A 17,316-nucleotide genomic window follows, 5' to 3' on the forward strand; every position below is an offset into this window, starting at 1 on the left:
TGATCCTATTCCCCACCACCACTCCCTTCTCCTTTTGTGTCGTGTCTTTTAGATTGTAAGCCTGAGGGCAGGGAACCGTCTGACTAAAAAAAATTGATGTACAGTGCTGTGTAAACTTACAGCGCTTTATAAATAAAGGTTAATAATAATAATAATAATGACCTCTGGGTTCCCTTTCAATGCTAGGATTTTGCCATAGCAGAATGGGGTTGCCCCTTTGCTTCCCCCTTCTCTTCTGTGAGAATTTGAATAGGACAGCGGAGGGGGGGGGGGAGAGGAGATTTGTAAGGTATCCACTAAATGCTTCCTTCTTTTGTTCCTTTTGTTTTGAGTTCTGAGTTAACAAGTCTACTCTCTCTGGTAACTGAACTGAACAACTGATTAGCAATTGTTGAATTAGAAGATACCATGGCCAATTTGGAGCTATCAATATTACATGAGCTTCCTCCATTTAAATTTTGTTTAAGACTTTTCAAATGATTTTTATTGGTGGAAACGCATATAATGTTCCTTTCAGCCATTCGTTGTTCAAGGCATCTGTCTTCTCCACTAAAAAATCCTTCTGTACTGAACAATAACGGTGAACTTTGTAATTTCTGCAACTTGCAAACAAATCTACTACAAATCAGCCAAATTTCCTTCTGAATTCCTGTTCAGAGCCTCAGACTCCTCCAAATTCAGTTCCCATTCGGCTGGATTTATTTGATTGCAGCTCTAATAATAATAATAATAATAATAAATTTATATTTTCCTGCCTGTCTCAGATGGATTGAGGTGGGATTACAGTCCGCTAAAACACATACATCAGTAATTAAAAACATATACTACGCCCCAAAGCTAATTGGCAGCCAGTGAAGACATTTCAACACTGGTGTTATATGGTGGTCAAACCTAGATGTACCAGTGACCAATCTGGCTGCCGCATTTTGAACCAATTGAGGCTTCCAAAGTTGATATAAGGGTAGCCCCAAGTAGAACGCATTACAGAAATCTAAACAAGAGATGACCAGTGCATGTACCACTGCTTCAAGGTCCTTTCGGTCGAGGTAGGGATGCAGTTGACCTATCAACCAAAGTTGATACCAGGCATTCAGGTCTGGCAAAGCCCCGCAGGCCTCCTCCTCGCGGGGCTTTGCCAGACCTGAGGTGTTGATACCAGGCACTCAGGTCTAGCAAAGCCCCGAAGACAGTTGGAGGCCAAGGGAATGGCAGGAGGAGCAGGTGCGCGCCCGTTACCCTGCCCCCAATTTTCCCCAACTTCAAGCTGTCTCTGAGACAGCTGGAGGCCAGGAAAGGGCATGGGAGAAAGTCCTGCCCCAGAAGCTCTGCCCTCAGAGAGTGGAAGCCCCACCCCCAGCACACAGCCCCACCTCCAGAGGGCAGAATCCCTGCCCCTGGCACACAGCTCCGCCTCTGTAGGGCAGAAGCTCTGCCCCCAGCATGCCGAATCAAAAAGGTTCGCCATCACTGGTCTATGGTATCAAATGCCACTGAGATGTCCAAGAGCACCAACAGGTCACATTTCCCCCGTCAATGCCCAGATCAAGATTTTCGACTAAGGCGACCATGGCAGTCTCCACTCCATATCCTGCCCTGAAGCCAGTTTGAAATGGGTCTAGATAATTGGCTTCATCCAAGGCAGCTTGGAGCTGGAAGGCAACTGCCCTCTTAATCACTTTGTCCAAGAACGGTAACAGGGAGACCGGCCTATAATTATTTCTCACCAGGGGATCCGGGGAGGGTTTTTTAAAAAGCGGTCTAACAACTGCTTGCTTTAGTTTTGATGGAAATCTCCCCTCCCTGAGGGGTGCATTAATTATAGAATATAGTAGAAATTTTGTTGCATCCCCTCCCTCGGTGGTCAACCATGATGGGCGAGCATCGAGGGGACATGTTGTCTTCCTAACACAAGAATCTTGTCCACTTCATCGGTATTTACAACGTCAAAGCGATCCAGTCTAACATAGTCCACAGTCACTGGAAACCTCTTTCCATTTCTGTTATAATGCTCACATCCAGATCAGCCCTTATCTGAGAGATTTTGTCTGCAAAAGTCATTAAAAGCATCACAACAGGCTTCAGTTGGTTCCAATAATAAATTTAGGGTGGGAGCCGATCGGGTTAACACTTTAACCACCCTAAACAGCTCTACTGGATGAGACTCTACAGACACAATACCTGCAATATAGAAAGAATTCTTTGCTGCATCTATTGCCACTCCACAGGAATCTAAATAGTTTCTATGGCATGTATTGTCAGATAAGCGTAGATGTTTCCGCCAGTGGTGCTCTAGTTGTTGCGCTGTCTGCTTCATTCTACAAAGATCTTCTGTGTACCATGGTTTTTTATTTGAAGCGGGCTGGAAAGGACGCTCAGGAGCGATAATGTCTATGGCCCTGGTAAGATCGTTATTCCAGGTATCAACCAGGGCATCTACAGAATCGCCATTGTTCCCAACCATAAAACGCTCTAGGGCTTCCTGGGATCTTTTGGGTTCCATCAGCCTTCATGGCAGACCATTCTAATAGGTCCTCCACCCCCGAGGGGGATCTGGGTAGTGGCCTTCAGTCCCACCTTGACCAGAAAGTGATCCGTCCATGACAGGGCAGTAGTATGAATTACTTCTGCCCACGGATGTTCCTGATCTGTACTGAAGACCACATCGAGTGCATTACCAGCACAATGTGTTGGACCTGAGACTATTTGGGACAGGCCCATGGCAGTCATGGAAGCCATGAACTCCCAAGCTGCACCTGTCAGATCTAATAAGCTGGACTCTTGCTATGTATTCTGGGGATTAATTTTTAGTTGTATTGATTTGATATGTTAATTGTTATGCAGTTTTTATTGCTATTATTATTTGCTATGTATTCTTCTTGCTATTTATTATTGTAAATTGTGGTTATTTTTATTCTATTGTTATTGCTATGTATTTTTCTTACTGTTGTAACCTGCCTGGATTCTTCGTGATTGGGCAGGCTATAAATAAATAATTTATTATTATTATTATTAGACTTAACATTTTTTGTCTTGTAATTTGTATATCTTGCTCATTATTTTCAGTATCTTTCGCTCTAGCCTCTTCAAATAAATTTGTCAATTCAGCTGTAATACTGCCCTTAACTATACATTGTATCTCTTTTTCTATACTATTCATATCATAGTTATTGACATTAAGTTGATCCATGTTTGCATGTGCTCTTTGATTTGCATTAGGCCTTTCATTTATCACATTTAGTAATGAAGTTAATAATTCAGTTTGTTTGTATATTTCCTCTTGTATGTTACTAGATGAATTTGGATTTTCAAGCCTCATTATTAGGCTTTTTCTTTATTCTGCACCCTGGATCAACTGCTGTGACTCTGAACTGTCTCTGCCCAACTCTGGTATTTCAGAATGAGGCATTGGGTTTCTCTCGCCCTGATCCGTTGCTGCCTTAAGGATTCAAGGGGGGGAAATGGGCCTCTGGGGGTTTGGGATGGCTGCAAGTGATCCATGGGCCATCCTTTGCCCACCCCTACTATACCCTGGCATGCACAGAAGACAGAATGTTGCAGAAATTTAAAATGTACATAGCAGCTAGAGGCACAGGAGGTAAAACAGCTGCTATTTGAATTTAAAACGTTTGTACCTTTTCTTAAAATGTACTATGAAACTGAAGCTATATTGTCTGCCACATTTCAAAACATATGATGGCTACTGATTTGAAGACCCCACTGTAGCACATCCAAATTTTAGGTCCTAGGTAAAAAAAATAAAAAAAAATACTGGTTATACTGCCAGTTTCTTTGTAAAAAATTTAAAGATTATTTTTATTTTTATATGAAACCAAAATAAGATACTCATCAAAATACCCTTCTAAATCAGAAAGCAGCCGCAAGGAAAAAACTACTTATTACTGACCTGTAACACTCATGGCAAGACACCCATTAAAATATGAAATTCAAAGTAGGAAAGATTAGGGCATCATAGCCTTAAAAACTAAACTCTTAATGATCTGAAAAGTGAAACATTTGTCTATAGGAATTTCCTAAAACTTTCTAAATATATTATTCTATGTGGGAAGTAAGGTGCTTTTGGTCCTGTGCAGGGAGGCAGGCAGGATATACATTAAATATATAAATAAGATACTCTACCATCTGTGTCTGTGCATGTGTATTATACAAATGATGTCACAACATTCTGTAAAATCTGTTGTATCCTTATTCTACTAGAACAATATTTCTAAATGACTAAGAAATATTCTGGAGGAAAACTGCTAGTACAAATAATTTAATCTGCAAATACTAAAGTTGTTAATATGTAAAACTGTCTGGTTCTTGAAAGCTATTTATTAAAGAATTTATCCAGCCAACCCCAGGCTATAAGAAAACATACTGTATGGAGAATTGTGCAGTGGAATGGGGGGTGGGGGACGAAAGACAAGTATTTAATTATGTACTTTCAGGCTAAGACATTTGGTTAAGTTATACTGGTACATCTATACTCCTCTGTAAAAACTCAAAAAAGTCCCTCATAAGACAAAGAAAACTTAATCACTTAATTCTTTTTGTTTCTTAGTACATGGGTAAAAGATGAGGTTCTTAGAGACATGCAAGCTTTTCAAGTAGAACGTATTTTTTGTCTTTATCAGGAAAACAAGTAATTCTAGAAATGACATTGCAATTATAAACTCCTTCAAATATGAATAAATATAGGCCTATGACTAACATTATCACATTTCTTCTCCTACACAATTTTAACATCCCTGCCTGATGAAAATGAAGAAGTCAGTTAGTAAAACTTTGAAAGATTGCATGATATATTTAGAAAATTTTAGTTGGCCAATAAAGGTATTGCTGTTTTGTGGATTCTGGATTAAATTCCTTCAAATGGCATTGAATTTTTGTAGTCCATAATTTAAATGGAGTATTTGCTCAATGGGAACAGTTCTTTATTTGAATAGTCAGTCTGGCTATTCAAGGTTTGATGATACTGCAGAGAAGATATGTTGCTAAGAATCAAATGAAACATTTTCAAAAACACAGTCTGGGACAGCTTAATTTCTATATTTTATAGTATCCTGCAATACCAACAACATTTGTAAAAGCTGTTGTCTGAATCAAGTTCTTCTTTTTTTGGAGGACTATTGTTAAAGACTCATATTTTGTCATCAAAACAAGCACCTTCACACATTTGTACAAGATGATAGAACTATTTACAAAATACATACAAAATGATGTATTTGAACACTGTAAATGTGAGCCTGGGAAGCCTTTTGCACTATTTAGTGTAAACAGCATCTAAGTAGGAGCTGTAAACTATCCAAATTATGTGTAAGATCCAATTTGCTTTGTTTTCAGATAGGTTTTATTGAGACAAGTTTTTCTGATTTGCTAAACTGGTAGAAAAAGGAGGAATGCATCTTATATTTAGGATCATAGTTGCATGCAAGCATGGAAAAAGTAATTGTAGAGTTCATGGTTTCATTTCCACTTACCTATAAAAACTTCTGGACTACAAAAGTTTTCAAAATAATATTTTGTCAGGGGCTATAGGACTGGGGAAAATTTACATTTTAAACATGTATAATCATGAACCTGTATTAAAACTATAGACATTACAGGTGGATTCAAAACCGTATTCAAGAGTCCAATAAAAAACAAACACAAGACACCATTTTGTTGCTCCAGATGACAATTCAAGCATTAACCTTGCATGATAGCTACCCAGCTGCCCTCTGGTCCCCGTTTAACAGTTCCAAGTGAAGGCTTTTAGTTTGGCCCATTTAAGTCCAATAATAAAGACAGTCTGCTCAAAACACAGAAATGAGAGCAAAGACTCCATATAATAGAGCACATGGATATGCTACTAGAAGTTGTTGTCCTTCCATTGCTAAAGCTGAAATAAAGATTTTCGATGCCGAAAAGCTACACCATCCAATAATTGCAGCAGCAAGAATAACGCCCATCATACCCCTGAAAGACAAAATGATTTAAGAACTCTGAATAGCAGCTTCACATAACTGTGTACCCATCAAAAGAGTCTTGTATATTCTTCTATGGTATTAATAAATTTACTGGTTATTATGGCTTGCACACCATGGGGAAGCAGTAACGTAGCTAGCAATATGTCTAGGCATACAGTATTTATCTTGCCCAGCCCAAGGGAAATGGTTCCTATATGAAGTCTCATGTTGAATACTGTAAATGTTGGATAATTGAACATACATAGCCTTTAATGAATCAAGCTGGGTGCCTGGCCAATTTGAACATTTTCTTTAATATAATTTAAAGATTAATTCAGTTTTTAAAATAATGTAGCCTATACAATAATTTCAAATGATATATTATCAAAGCTAAATCAACAATTTAAACCCATGAAACACAAGGAAGATATCAGCATCCTACATATTAAAAGAAAAAGTGCACAGAATGTAAAGTTTTAAAAATAAAATCTGTAAAATCAGATATTTAGGAAGTGCGAAACAGAAAATCTATTTCATACCTACATTCTCTGAAATGTTAATGATAGGCAAATATACAAATAAATACAACTATAGTATAAATACAAATACTAAATAAATGTATATAAGCAGTACAACACTTTTTAAAAAGAGATATTCATACTTACTGTAGAGATAACACAATTGCAAAGCTGGAAAGTATGATCATAGGAAGGAGGCAGTAACCAAGTACACTGGCAACACAGCCAAATGAAACACCCGTCATACTCATTAAGTTGAGGAGGCAGAACATTCCTAAGCATCCAATTGCACTAATACCATATACATAACCAAACTGAATTTTGCCAGCCTAAAAGAAAACAGAAATAAAAGTTGACAGCATTATTATAAGGAGTATTGTATACTAGATTTTATCATCACACTTTCCTCAACGGTCAGGAGAAAGGATGACAAACTAGGAACACAAAGTAAAATCAAAATGGAAAAAAAAAACTTATTTTAGTAACATCTGAAACTAGAACAATTCAGTTTATTCTTTTTACTTTGCTATTATTATATATATTATATTATATTATATTAGTCTATACTACTTTTACAGCAGCTTTTGAATAGAAATAGGGTCTTTTGTATAGCAACCCAAAAATTACGGAAATCGCTTCCAAGTTCAATTCCATCTCCAAAAGCAAACAAAGTGCTTCATTTCATTTCAGTTAATTAATTCTATGCCCTGTGTTTTTGGTTGCTATTGTTTGAAATCTTTAGTTTTTTAGTATATTTTCTTATTTCGTCAGTTTCTCCTTTAATATTTTAAACTATGAACTCTATGCCTAAATCAGTTTGAAAACTGTTAATTAACATAAATTCTTGATTCCAAAAGGGACTAAAGCCTTAATAGTCTGCATGCAAAGAACTGTGCAATTAACAGAGAAAAGCAAGAGAAGGATCTATTTTGGTCATATTTGGATAATTTCTGAATATGAAGTGACTTCAGAACCAAAACAGACTGTACCTGAAGTTTCAGAAGCAAATTTGAAGGCAACTTTCCTGACCCAATTTAATCTAATTTTGGCGGTATCCAGGCCGGTGCAAAGCACCGGCCTGGATATGTGCTAGAGTTGCCTCGGGGCATCCTTTCCAGACACCCCACAACCCTAGCACGTAAGCGCGGCATTGTAATGGCGGCACCCTGTCTACATAGGCGCCGCCATTACAACATCACGGCCGCGCTGCAGCCAAACGGCGCAGCGTCGACTTGACATCCTGGCGCTGCTGAAGGGCGCTTGTGGCGCCCTTTCAGCGGTGTCAGAAGGAGCTCCATTTTGGAGCACTTTCTGCTGCGCGTATCGCTGGCGCGGCCTTTAAACAGCCACGCCAGCGATACAGAGAAAGGGGCCAAATGGCCCCTTTCTCTCTTTCCCCGCCGCTGTTGGAGTGTCCTTGGGGCATGAAGCCCCGATCCATCGGGGGAAGGGGCGGGTGCAGGCCACCCCAAAGGGGCAGTCTGTATTCCACCTTTATCTTCTCCAAAATCTCTATGTAAGACAGAAACAAGGAGGAGATGCTGTTTTGTGACTGATGCATCTAGCTTCCAACCAAGGGATTACTTTACCAGAGCTTTTCATTCTTCAAATCATAATCCTTTTGGGAGAGATAACATCAGAAGCTGTTCCTTGGTCTTTTATAATTGTGCCTCAGAGGAGCACTAGTGCCAAAGATCTTTGTGGCTCCAAGAATGATGTGACAAATATAAATAAATGAGAATGGTAATCTAAAAATCTCATAGCTGTTTGCTCCACAGTAACCTCCCTCAGAAGTAAGAATTATTAGAAGGCAAAATACATGCTCATACGGCACTCTGGTCAGATCCTGCCACATCTAGCTGAAAAATGCCCAGCAGACCAAGGAACATCACAGCAAGGAACTTCCTCCATCTGCTCCACCACATAGCATAATAATCATGGTAGTTCAGCTGGGTCCACCAAGTAGATAGAAGCAGAGCAATGAAGGCAGTGGAAGGGGAGGGAAATGCCCAGCCTTCTTTCTCTCCCAACATGGAGTTTTATAGGGAATCTGCTGTGTTCTTTTTGTACCGTGTGTGATTGTGAAATACAGTACATTGTTTTAGGGTGTATCAAGTATTACTAAGAGGAAAAGAACCTCACCCTAAAGTTCCAGGACCTTTCTGTCAAACAAAAAGTGTTTGAATCTTTGTCATTTTTTAAAATTATTATTCTTTTATTACTTTTCCACATATGTACAAACACCAAAAATAAAAAAAAATTCATATAACATAACATACACTCTAACAACAACAACACCTAAACTAAACTGTTTGATAACTAAAACACACTACCTATGTGACCTTATTTTAAAAACTGTTGAGTTTTGCGATACTGTCCTCCTTTCTGGTACAGCCACAGGTATTTTTCTTTAAAATCACCTCTACCTTTAGTAGCACCTAGCCTAAAAACAAACAATTCCCATGTGTATTTGCCTAAACTTTACGTTTCATTTCTTAGGTTTCACCTAAGTGGATGAAATTATGCTGGTAAACTTAATTGAATTGAATTCTACCAAAAGTAAATCACTACAAAAGTATGTGCATTTGGATGGTTTTACCAAGTGAGGATTGAGGATACATTGAGGAGTCAGAATTAACTAATGTAAGGATTTACCTTGGATCTGAGCTAAAGTATTATGTTAATCCAAGGCACTATGCTGAACTAGCTTCAAGCCAAACCGATCCAAGCCAAGCCGGCAGGTCCTGAAGCACATTTGTTCCTGGGCACAGCACTAGTAACTACTTCTAGAATTCAACAGTGGGGTCCTAACATTTTTAAAAACATTGCTTCTATAAATATTTTTAGTCTATTACTTTTTGACAATAAGAGCTGTATTTGTAGGTTGCTGTGTCAGTGATTTTTGCTCAGGAACAAACTCCAAATGTGGCTCAATATTAAGTGATTCCCTTTGACATATAAGAATATAATCAGCATTGACTACCGTGCTTAAACTAAAATGGAACACTTTCCCCTATAGAAATAAATCCTGCTATATTCAGTGGCTTACTTTTAGAGAGCCATGTATAGGATTTTAGCCTAACAGACAAAACTATTAACGTATATGCACAAAAAATACAGTTTTGCAATGTGTTGCATGTTTAGTAGTCTCATTTATGTACTAAGAACCAGATCTTAGAAAATTCTTAATTTACATTTTTGTCTTAATGATTTTTTAAAAAATGACAAGAACACACATGAGCCACTGATTCCTTACCAGTAATAGGGTGGCACCAAAGGCTAAGCAAAAGACCATGGGCCCTGCCAGGTCTGTTTCATTCATTATACTGCCATCTGCTGCTTTTAGTGGGTGGAGTACTGTCAGGGTCTTCTGCCAAATGTGATCAAAATTGATGCCTAGTTCTGCAGATACAATGAAGAACATTTCATTTAGTTGTCAGCTCATAAATACTGTCGCACAAGTGGCTGTGCAAGGTCAGTTAGTTGACCAATATAAACAGAAATCTAATGATATGACTGGTTGCAATTTCTAGACAGGTTTTAATTTTTCCAAAGTTGCACTCTATCCATACTACTATGCTTATTTTTCCTTTCCATTTCAGTTCTTTTAAGCATGTTTTGAATAAAGTTAGATTGCTAAATTGAATAAAACTAGATTACAAAAAAACTACAGAAAGAGAAATGAATAAACTCAAAGAACAATATTTAAAATAAGACACAACACACATTTACCTTCCAGTAAAGGAGGTTCATCTTCAAAATTGCTTCCATAGAAAGACTGTGGTGAGGATGGAGTATAGGCTGGTGTTGGTTGAAAAATCTGACCAGTGTAAGGTTGTTGTTGGGGCATCATCTCTGGAGGAACATAGCCACCTTGCTGAGAATAGTCATAGCCGGCATATTGTCTGCAGAAAGCAAAGATTTGTTATTTGACAGGAGATTACAGTACCTTTGCTTACAGTACATTGTTCCTCAAACATATTCATTTCCACAGCACTTCCAAGACTCTGTAACTAATCTCAGACATAGAAGGATTACACTTGTGTGCTACGGTATTATACATAGTGAGTATGCTCACTATATGTAAACACAAAGCAATATTCATGGGATTCTTACCACACCAACTATCCCCTACAAAAAAGCTACAGGAATATATTCTTACAAATAAGGAAACAGAAGCAGAAAGAGCATTGCTACTGTTTATTTGAAATGCAATGCTGGGAATGCATCACAAAACGTATTATAATATCAGCCGTATAAAAACTGTGCTTTCATCTTTTGTGAAAACACAATATTTTCCAAAGTCAAAACATGTAATGATTTCTCACTTTTTTAAAAAAAAGTATCACTTTCAGATTAACTTACGGTAGAATCCAAACATTTCATTACCTATGCTGTTGTCAAGGCTTAGATGCCAGATGGTTAATACATGCTATCATGTATTCAAATGCTTAAAAAGAACATAGCCCAAGTTACTTTGCTCTCCTATCCTGTCTCATATAAACAGCTATTATCATGTCTTTCAACACTTATGACATATACAATGACCAGGTATCAATTATGATGTATAACTGGCCTTCAGGGAAATGAAACTGCCACAATAGTAACCCCCTCCCCCAATTTATAAGCAAACTTTCTTATACAATTTTTATTGAATAGACACAAGAAAAAAATCTATTCTCAAGAACAAAGATCAATCTATCCAGTATTGACTTCTAAACACGTTTTAAGCAATGTATTTAAAAAGATATTTATGACTGCTTCAATGCAGTTTAAGATCTCTGCACTGAGTTTTAAACAGTAACCATACCTACACTTTTTGGCAAGTGTGTCTTGAGAATAAAGGTAAAAGGTAAAGGTAGCCCCTTGACATGAATGTCTAGTCATAACTGACTGTAGGGGGCAGTGCTCATCTCTGTTCCTAAGCCAAAGAGCCAGCATTATCCAAGGACTGCTCTGGTGGTCATGCAGCCAGCATGACTGCACCAAATGCCAAAGTGGTACCTATTTATCTACTTGCTTTTGAACTGCTAGGTTGGCAGAAGCTGGGACTAGTGACAGGAGCTCAGCCCATCATGCAGCACTTGGGCCTGAAACTGGCGTCTTAACCACTAAGCCATTGCATCCCCATAGTGTCTTGAGAATACACTATAGTAAACTATATATGTAATTACTTCTGCTTACTACTAACTTCCTACTTATGGGCAATTCAAAACACTGTCATTCAACATACACTAAAAGAAAATTACAACGTTGGTCTGAAACACACGGGCCAAATAAGGCAGCTTTCAGGTACTTTGGGAGTGTAGCATTTACATGACACATGTCTTCAAAACAGCTGGAAGCCGGCCCTTTCAGGAACGCATTAGCAATAGCAATTACATTTCTGTACTGCTTATCAGTGCACTTAAGCACTCCCTAAGTGGTTTACAAAGTGTAAGCTAATTGCCCCCAACAAGCTGGGTACTCATTTTAGCCATCCCAGAAGGATGCAAGCCTGAGTCGAGCTTGAGCCCCCTGGCTGGGACTGAACTCGCAACCTTATGGTTTGTGAGTGAGTGGCTGCAGTACAGGCATTTAACCACTGTGCCACCAGGGCTCCTGCTAGCAGTCCACTTGGGTCTGCGGCAGAGGCCCACTTTGGCGGTCCTGACCATGTCCATCATGGCGGTCCCAACTCCATCGCGGCCAGAGTGGCCTCTGACTGCTCCTTCATGTCTGTCTGCTTCAGGTTAGAGTCTAATGTAATGTAGTTTAATTTAATGTTTATAAATATCCTTTTAAAAATCTCCAATCACTTGTCTATAAAACTGGCCTGTTCTTTTTTTTTTAAAAAAAAAAGCCAACTTTTTAAAGCCAATTACATTATAAAAGTAATAGAAACTCAAGTTACTTGTTGTACGTCCCTCCTCCATGGTCTCCTCCATATGGTTGTGTCTGGTCATCGATGCTGTAACTTGTCTGATAGAAATCTGTATTGAAGTTGTCAAACCCAGACATTGCAACCTATCTGTTAGGTTAACAAATAAACATTCAATTATATTTCTAAGCATTGTGATATATTTTTGACACAACTATTTTATCTCTAGGAGGCAGCCCTTCAGCCCCTTCAAGCATAATACTCAGTCATATGCTCATATAACTAATCAAACAAAGAAGAATGCTCTTATGTAGGAAAGCACATTATGTATTTCAACATAGATAAAAAAAAATTAGGCTTATACTGAATGAGAGAATAAGAGTACGTAGCCCCATAGTCTACTTCAACTGGTAGTGGGTTGTTCTCATGTGTCAAACTGAGATCTCCCACAGCACTGCTAGTTGAGCACATTTATGGTAAAGATAAAAAGATCCTGGATCCCCCCCCCCCCAGATACCAAAATCTGCAGATGATCAAGTCTCATAGTACTTAAGGGTGGTGCAGTCATGCGGCTGCAAAACCACTGGGGACAATGGTACTTCTCCTCCCAAGCCACCCTCACCGCAGCAGGAGACTACCTTTTCTTCCTCCTCTTCCCTGCCTCCTCCTCCTCTTCTCCCCTCCTGCTGCCGCTGCTGCAGCTCTTCCTTCCTCCTCCTCCTCTTACCCTCTCCTGTCACTGCTGCCACTGCTCTTCCTCCTCCTTTTCCTTCCTCCTATTCATCTTTTCCCCTCCACCCCCTCCTTTCTCCTTCTCCTCTTACCCCCTTCCATTTGATCTCTTTTTCCTTCATCCTCCTCCTTCCAGAGGCTTGCCATCTGCAGATGCTTAAATCCGTGGGTGGCAAGTCCATGGATAAGGAGGGCAGATTGTATTGTCTGCATGTACTGCACATATGCCAAAACTAAGCTGCAGCTGTTTCTCAAAACCCATGGAATATGAATGAGACATCACAGAGAATTTTTGTTAGTCTAAATTACTATGCTTAGGTAGGCTCAGTGCTAGAATCAGCATGGTGTAGTAGTTTGAGCATTGGACTAGGGACTCTTAGGAGAAGGGTATAAATCCCCACTCAGCCACAGAAACCCACTAGGTGACCTTGAGCAAATCACATACTCTCAGCCCCAGAGGAAGACAATGGCAAACCTCTCTGAACAAATCTTGCCATGAAAAGCCTGTAATAGGACCACTATAAGACAAAAACAATCTGAAGGCACATAGCAATAACAACGCTCAATGCTGCAATATTTGCATTAAGTAAATAAGATAGCCATATCTATCTATGTGACCCAGAGGACACTACATGGTTCAGTTTTATCCACTCTCTTTCAGTTCGGCAGTCAACAAGAGGGAAGAAACCAGATGCCTGCAAACAAATAATGTATTAGGAAAGCATCAACATAATTGCAAAGAACATGTTGAGATATCATGGGATGTATTACATTCCAACACAACTAGCTAATTGATTCCACCTCACCCCACTTTATTGAACTTTTCTCTGTTGACTCAACACTTACAAAGTGAGCTGATTGTGAGAAAGATTTTCCCCATCTTTAGTTAAGAAATGAGGTATAGCTGTTCCCCGTTGAAAGGGCTCTTGCTTCTATTTCACAGGGACAGACCTTCCTAGTCCTGTTTTCGCCATCTCTAGCCCCTGATGCTCCTGAATTCAAGAACCTTCCTTTATTCAGCTAGAAGTCAGTCCTATTAAACTCACTAGGATTTATTTCTCAAGAAACATTTACAGATCTTTACTGTGAATTATCTTAAAAAGTAAATCATGGTTTTACTAAAGAGTAGCAGATGCAGAGAATTATCTTTCAAAAACATTTTAATATTTGTAACTGGGATAGCTACAAAACTCTGTTTTAGTTCTAAAGAGCTGATGCTTTAAAAAGCAAGATGGCAAATATGTTGTAAGGCTATATCATCATTGCACTGTTGTTGCTGTGTGCCTTCAAGTAATTTCATGGCTTCTATTACAGAGTTATCTTCACAGAATTTGTTCATAGTTACATGCCTGCTTCTTATTCTACACACTTTTGTAGCTGATACCTCAACTGTTCCATGAAGTGAAATGCACCCAGAATGCCTTGAACTGCTGCCAGTGAAGGGGAATTACTTCAGCAGATACTTAATGAGGGTCCTTGAAGTCTTTCCCTTTGGCTGGTAGCAGCAGAAGCAGCTGATGAGTGGATCAACACTGTAGAAACACTGCAGTTTGACACCACTTTAAGTGCTGTAGCTCCATCCTATGAAAGCATGGAAGTGGCGGTTTTACAAGGTCTTCAGCCTTCCGGCCAAAGCTGAGGGTCTCGGATTATTGTACAATCATAAGTTAGAAGAGATCCCAAGGGCTACCAAGTTCAACCGCCTGCCGTGCAGGAACCATGAAACTACAAATCTCTGGATTACATAGGCAATTAAAGAGCTGTCAAAACTTCATTATTTCCACAGTGTATGTAAATCCATCCTCAGTCTCTTGAAAAGGTCAGTTCTGCCTGTGTACTGTGAGCTGAACGCAAGTAAGAAAACTCTTATAGCCCTGCTCTTCCGCTTTAGCTGCTCTGGCTGCCTCCAGCTGCATTCTGGGATTTGCAGTTGAGGGAGGGGCGTTTAGAATTCTCAGCCAGAGAGCTCTTAGGCCTCACTGTTCTCAAGGTAAAAGCAGTCCCTTGACATGAATGTCTATTTGTAACTGACTGTAGAGGGTGGTGCTCATTTCTGTTTCTAAGCCGAAGAGCCAGCGTTGTCCAACGACTACGGTGATCATGTGGCCAGCATGACCACACCGAATGATGTTACCTTCCCGCTGAGAAGTGGTACCTATCTATCTCCTTGCATTTGCATGCTTTTGAACTGCTAGGTTGGCAGGTGCTCACCCCGTCATGCAGCATTCAAACTGCTGACCTTCTGATCTTCCAATCATCAGATCCATCACATCCCTCACTGAACTACAAACCCCAAAATGCAACAGGAGGCAGCCAGAGCAGTAGAAGTGGAAGAGCAGCACTACAAGAGCGTACTGCGGTAATGTGGCAAGTCTACACAAGCTTAATGCTACAAATAGTTTTGCCTTAGGTTGGAAAAAAACTTGAAGGCACACAAAAACAACAACAACAGCAGCAGCAATTGAACAATACATTTTCAAGTGGGGATTTGCATGGATGACCCATTGCTTTTCTGTGTCATATAGCTATTTTACTCATTTCTACAGAGCGGATTATCAGCTACATAGTAGATTGCTGCACTATACTCTTATAGTGCTGCCATTCCACTTTAAGTGCTCTGCCTGCTTTTTGTTGCATTCTGTGATTTGCAGTTTAGAATTCCCATAGAATCGTAGAGTTGGAAGAGACCACAGGGCCATCCGCCAGTCCAGCCCCCTTCTGCCATGCAGGAACTCTCCATCAAAGCACCTCCATTGACAGCTGGCCATCCAGCCTCTGCTTAAAGACCTCCAAGGAGGGAGACTCCACCACTCTCCGAGGAAGGAGTGTGTTCCACTGTCCCTTACTGTCAGGAAGTTCCTCCTAATGCTGAGGTGGAATCTCAGCCAGGGAGCTCTTGGGCCTCACTGAACTACAAATCCCAGAATGCAACAGGGGGCAGTAAATGTGGAATAGCCGCACTGTGAGAGCGTAAGGAGTACTCCACCAAAGCCTTTTTTGTTTACAAGCGGGAACAATGGGCAGGCGAAGGCAGGCCTATGATTCCAGCCTTTCCCCAGCATCCTCCCCTCCTGAAGGCTTTTCAGGGCCGGCCTATGGGCCACCCTCTCGTGGGCGGAGGCAGCGTGGCCTAGTGGTCTCAGCGCAGGACTAGGGCTCCCCGGTCGGCTACAGCAACCCACTGGGTGACACTCTCTCAGCCTCAAGGGAAGGGCATGACGACGAGAGGAATCTTGCCAAGCAGCCCCTTGCCTGAGGGTCGCCCTAAGTGGGAAGCCACCCCAAGGCACACGACAACCGGCCTCCCAGGCTCACCTTCAGGGCCCGCTTCCCTCCGCCGTCGCCCCCAGCCCTACTTTCCCCGCTCCTCCTCTTGCCTTGAGACGCTACGTGTCAGACGCCCCCAGGAGAATCCCTTCCGGGTTATAGGCGCCGAGCATGCGCAGTGCAGACCGCTTCCCAAGGCCCCTTCGCCTCTATGGTCCAACGCGGAGGCCGAGCATGCGCAGTGGGGACCCGGTGCCTTGCAAATGGAGGCTCTCTCCCTTCTGGAGTCTGAGCATGCGCAGAACTGTCTAGTTCCCTGAGCTGAGTTAGGAGGAGGGTCGGGGAAGTAGGCGTTTTTCTCCCCTCTTCCCAGAATGTGCCAGATACAAGCGCCGAGGCTGCGGGGGATAGTGCAGCTGCACCCCTCTTTAACTGCCATGGGCCAGTGCTATCGGATATTGGGATTTGTAGTACTGTATTATGAAGCATCGAGCCTTCTCTGTCAGGGAATTCTGGGAACTGTAGTTTTGTGAGATTATTTAGCCTTCTCTGTCGGAGAGCTCTGGGGCCAGAACAAACTGCGGTCCCCAGGGCTCCCTGGCACTGAACCCTTAGGGAAGTTAAAGCAGTCTCAGACGTGGATTATTTCTGCATTTGTGTTTTGCACCTTTTCTGTCAGAGAGCTCTGATGCACAACAAACTACAGTCCCCAGGATTCCATAGCACTGAGTCATGGCAGTTAAAGTGGTGTCAAACTGGATTGTTTGACACCACTTTACACTGCAGAACTAATCCCAGTTCAAGACCGCTTTAGATTGCCCTGGCTTAGTGCTAGGGAGCCCTGGGGGTTGTGGTTTGCTATAGAACCAGAGCTCTCTGACACAGAAGACTAAGGTGCAAAACATACTGCAGAAATAATCCAAGTTTGAGACTGCTTTAACTTCCCTAAGGGCTCAGTGCCAGGGACTCCTGGGGACTGTGGTTTATTGTG

The 17,316-nt window shown here is 40.8% G+C and overlaps 1 protein-coding gene across 3 annotated transcripts; it reads right to left on the reverse strand.

Moving 5' to 3' along the window:
• Positions 1 to 4,597: 4,597 nt before the first annotated feature.
• Positions 4,598 to 16,525, reverse strand: YIPF5 (Yip1 domain family member 5). Of its 3 annotated transcripts, none has more exons than XM_042454395.1 (6): positions 16,436 to 16,525; positions 12,360 to 12,476; positions 10,199 to 10,371; positions 9,723 to 9,868; positions 6,614 to 6,795; positions 4,598 to 5,958 (listed from the first exon to the last, which is right to left on the reverse strand). In XM_042454395.1, the coding sequence occupies exons 2-6, from the start codon at positions 12,464 to 12,466 to the stop codon at positions 5,796 to 5,798; spliced, it is 771 nt and encodes a 256-aa protein (XP_042310329.1). In that variant the 5' UTR covers positions 12,467 to 12,476; positions 16,436 to 16,525; the 3' UTR covers positions 4,598 to 5,795. The 3 variants fall into 3 exon arrangements, with proteins under 3 accessions (XP_042310329.1, XP_042310328.1, XP_042310330.1); XM_042454394.1 differs by having other exon boundaries at positions 16,374 to 16,512; XM_042454396.1 differs by lacking the exon at positions 16,436 to 16,525 and having other exon boundaries at positions 12,331 to 12,469.
• Between the last annotated feature and the right edge of the window lie 791 nt (positions 16,526 to 17,316).

This window comes from Sceloporus undulatus, chromosome 2 (assembly GCF_019175285.1).
Source record: "Sceloporus undulatus isolate JIND9_A2432 ecotype Alabama chromosome 2, SceUnd_v1.1, whole genome shotgun sequence".
In the NCBI taxonomy this organism is placed as follows: Eukaryota; Metazoa; Chordata; class Lepidosauria; order Squamata; family Phrynosomatidae; genus Sceloporus; species Sceloporus undulatus.

Excerpts from the sequence above, each read along its gene's own strand:
- YIPF5 (XM_042454395.1), bottom strand. The coding sequence starts at position 12,466 with ATGTCTGGGTTTGACAACTTCAATACAGATTTCTATCAGACAAGTTAC. Across the intron at positions 6,796-9,722 it reads TTGGTGCCACCCTATTACTG|GCTGGCAAAATTCAGTTTGG; the intron begins GTAAGGAATCAG and ends GTTTTCTTTTAG. Across the intron at positions 5,959-6,613 it reads GCAATTGTGTTATCTCTACA|GGGTATGATGGGCGTTATTC; the intron begins GTAAGTATGAAT and ends TTTGTCTTTCAG.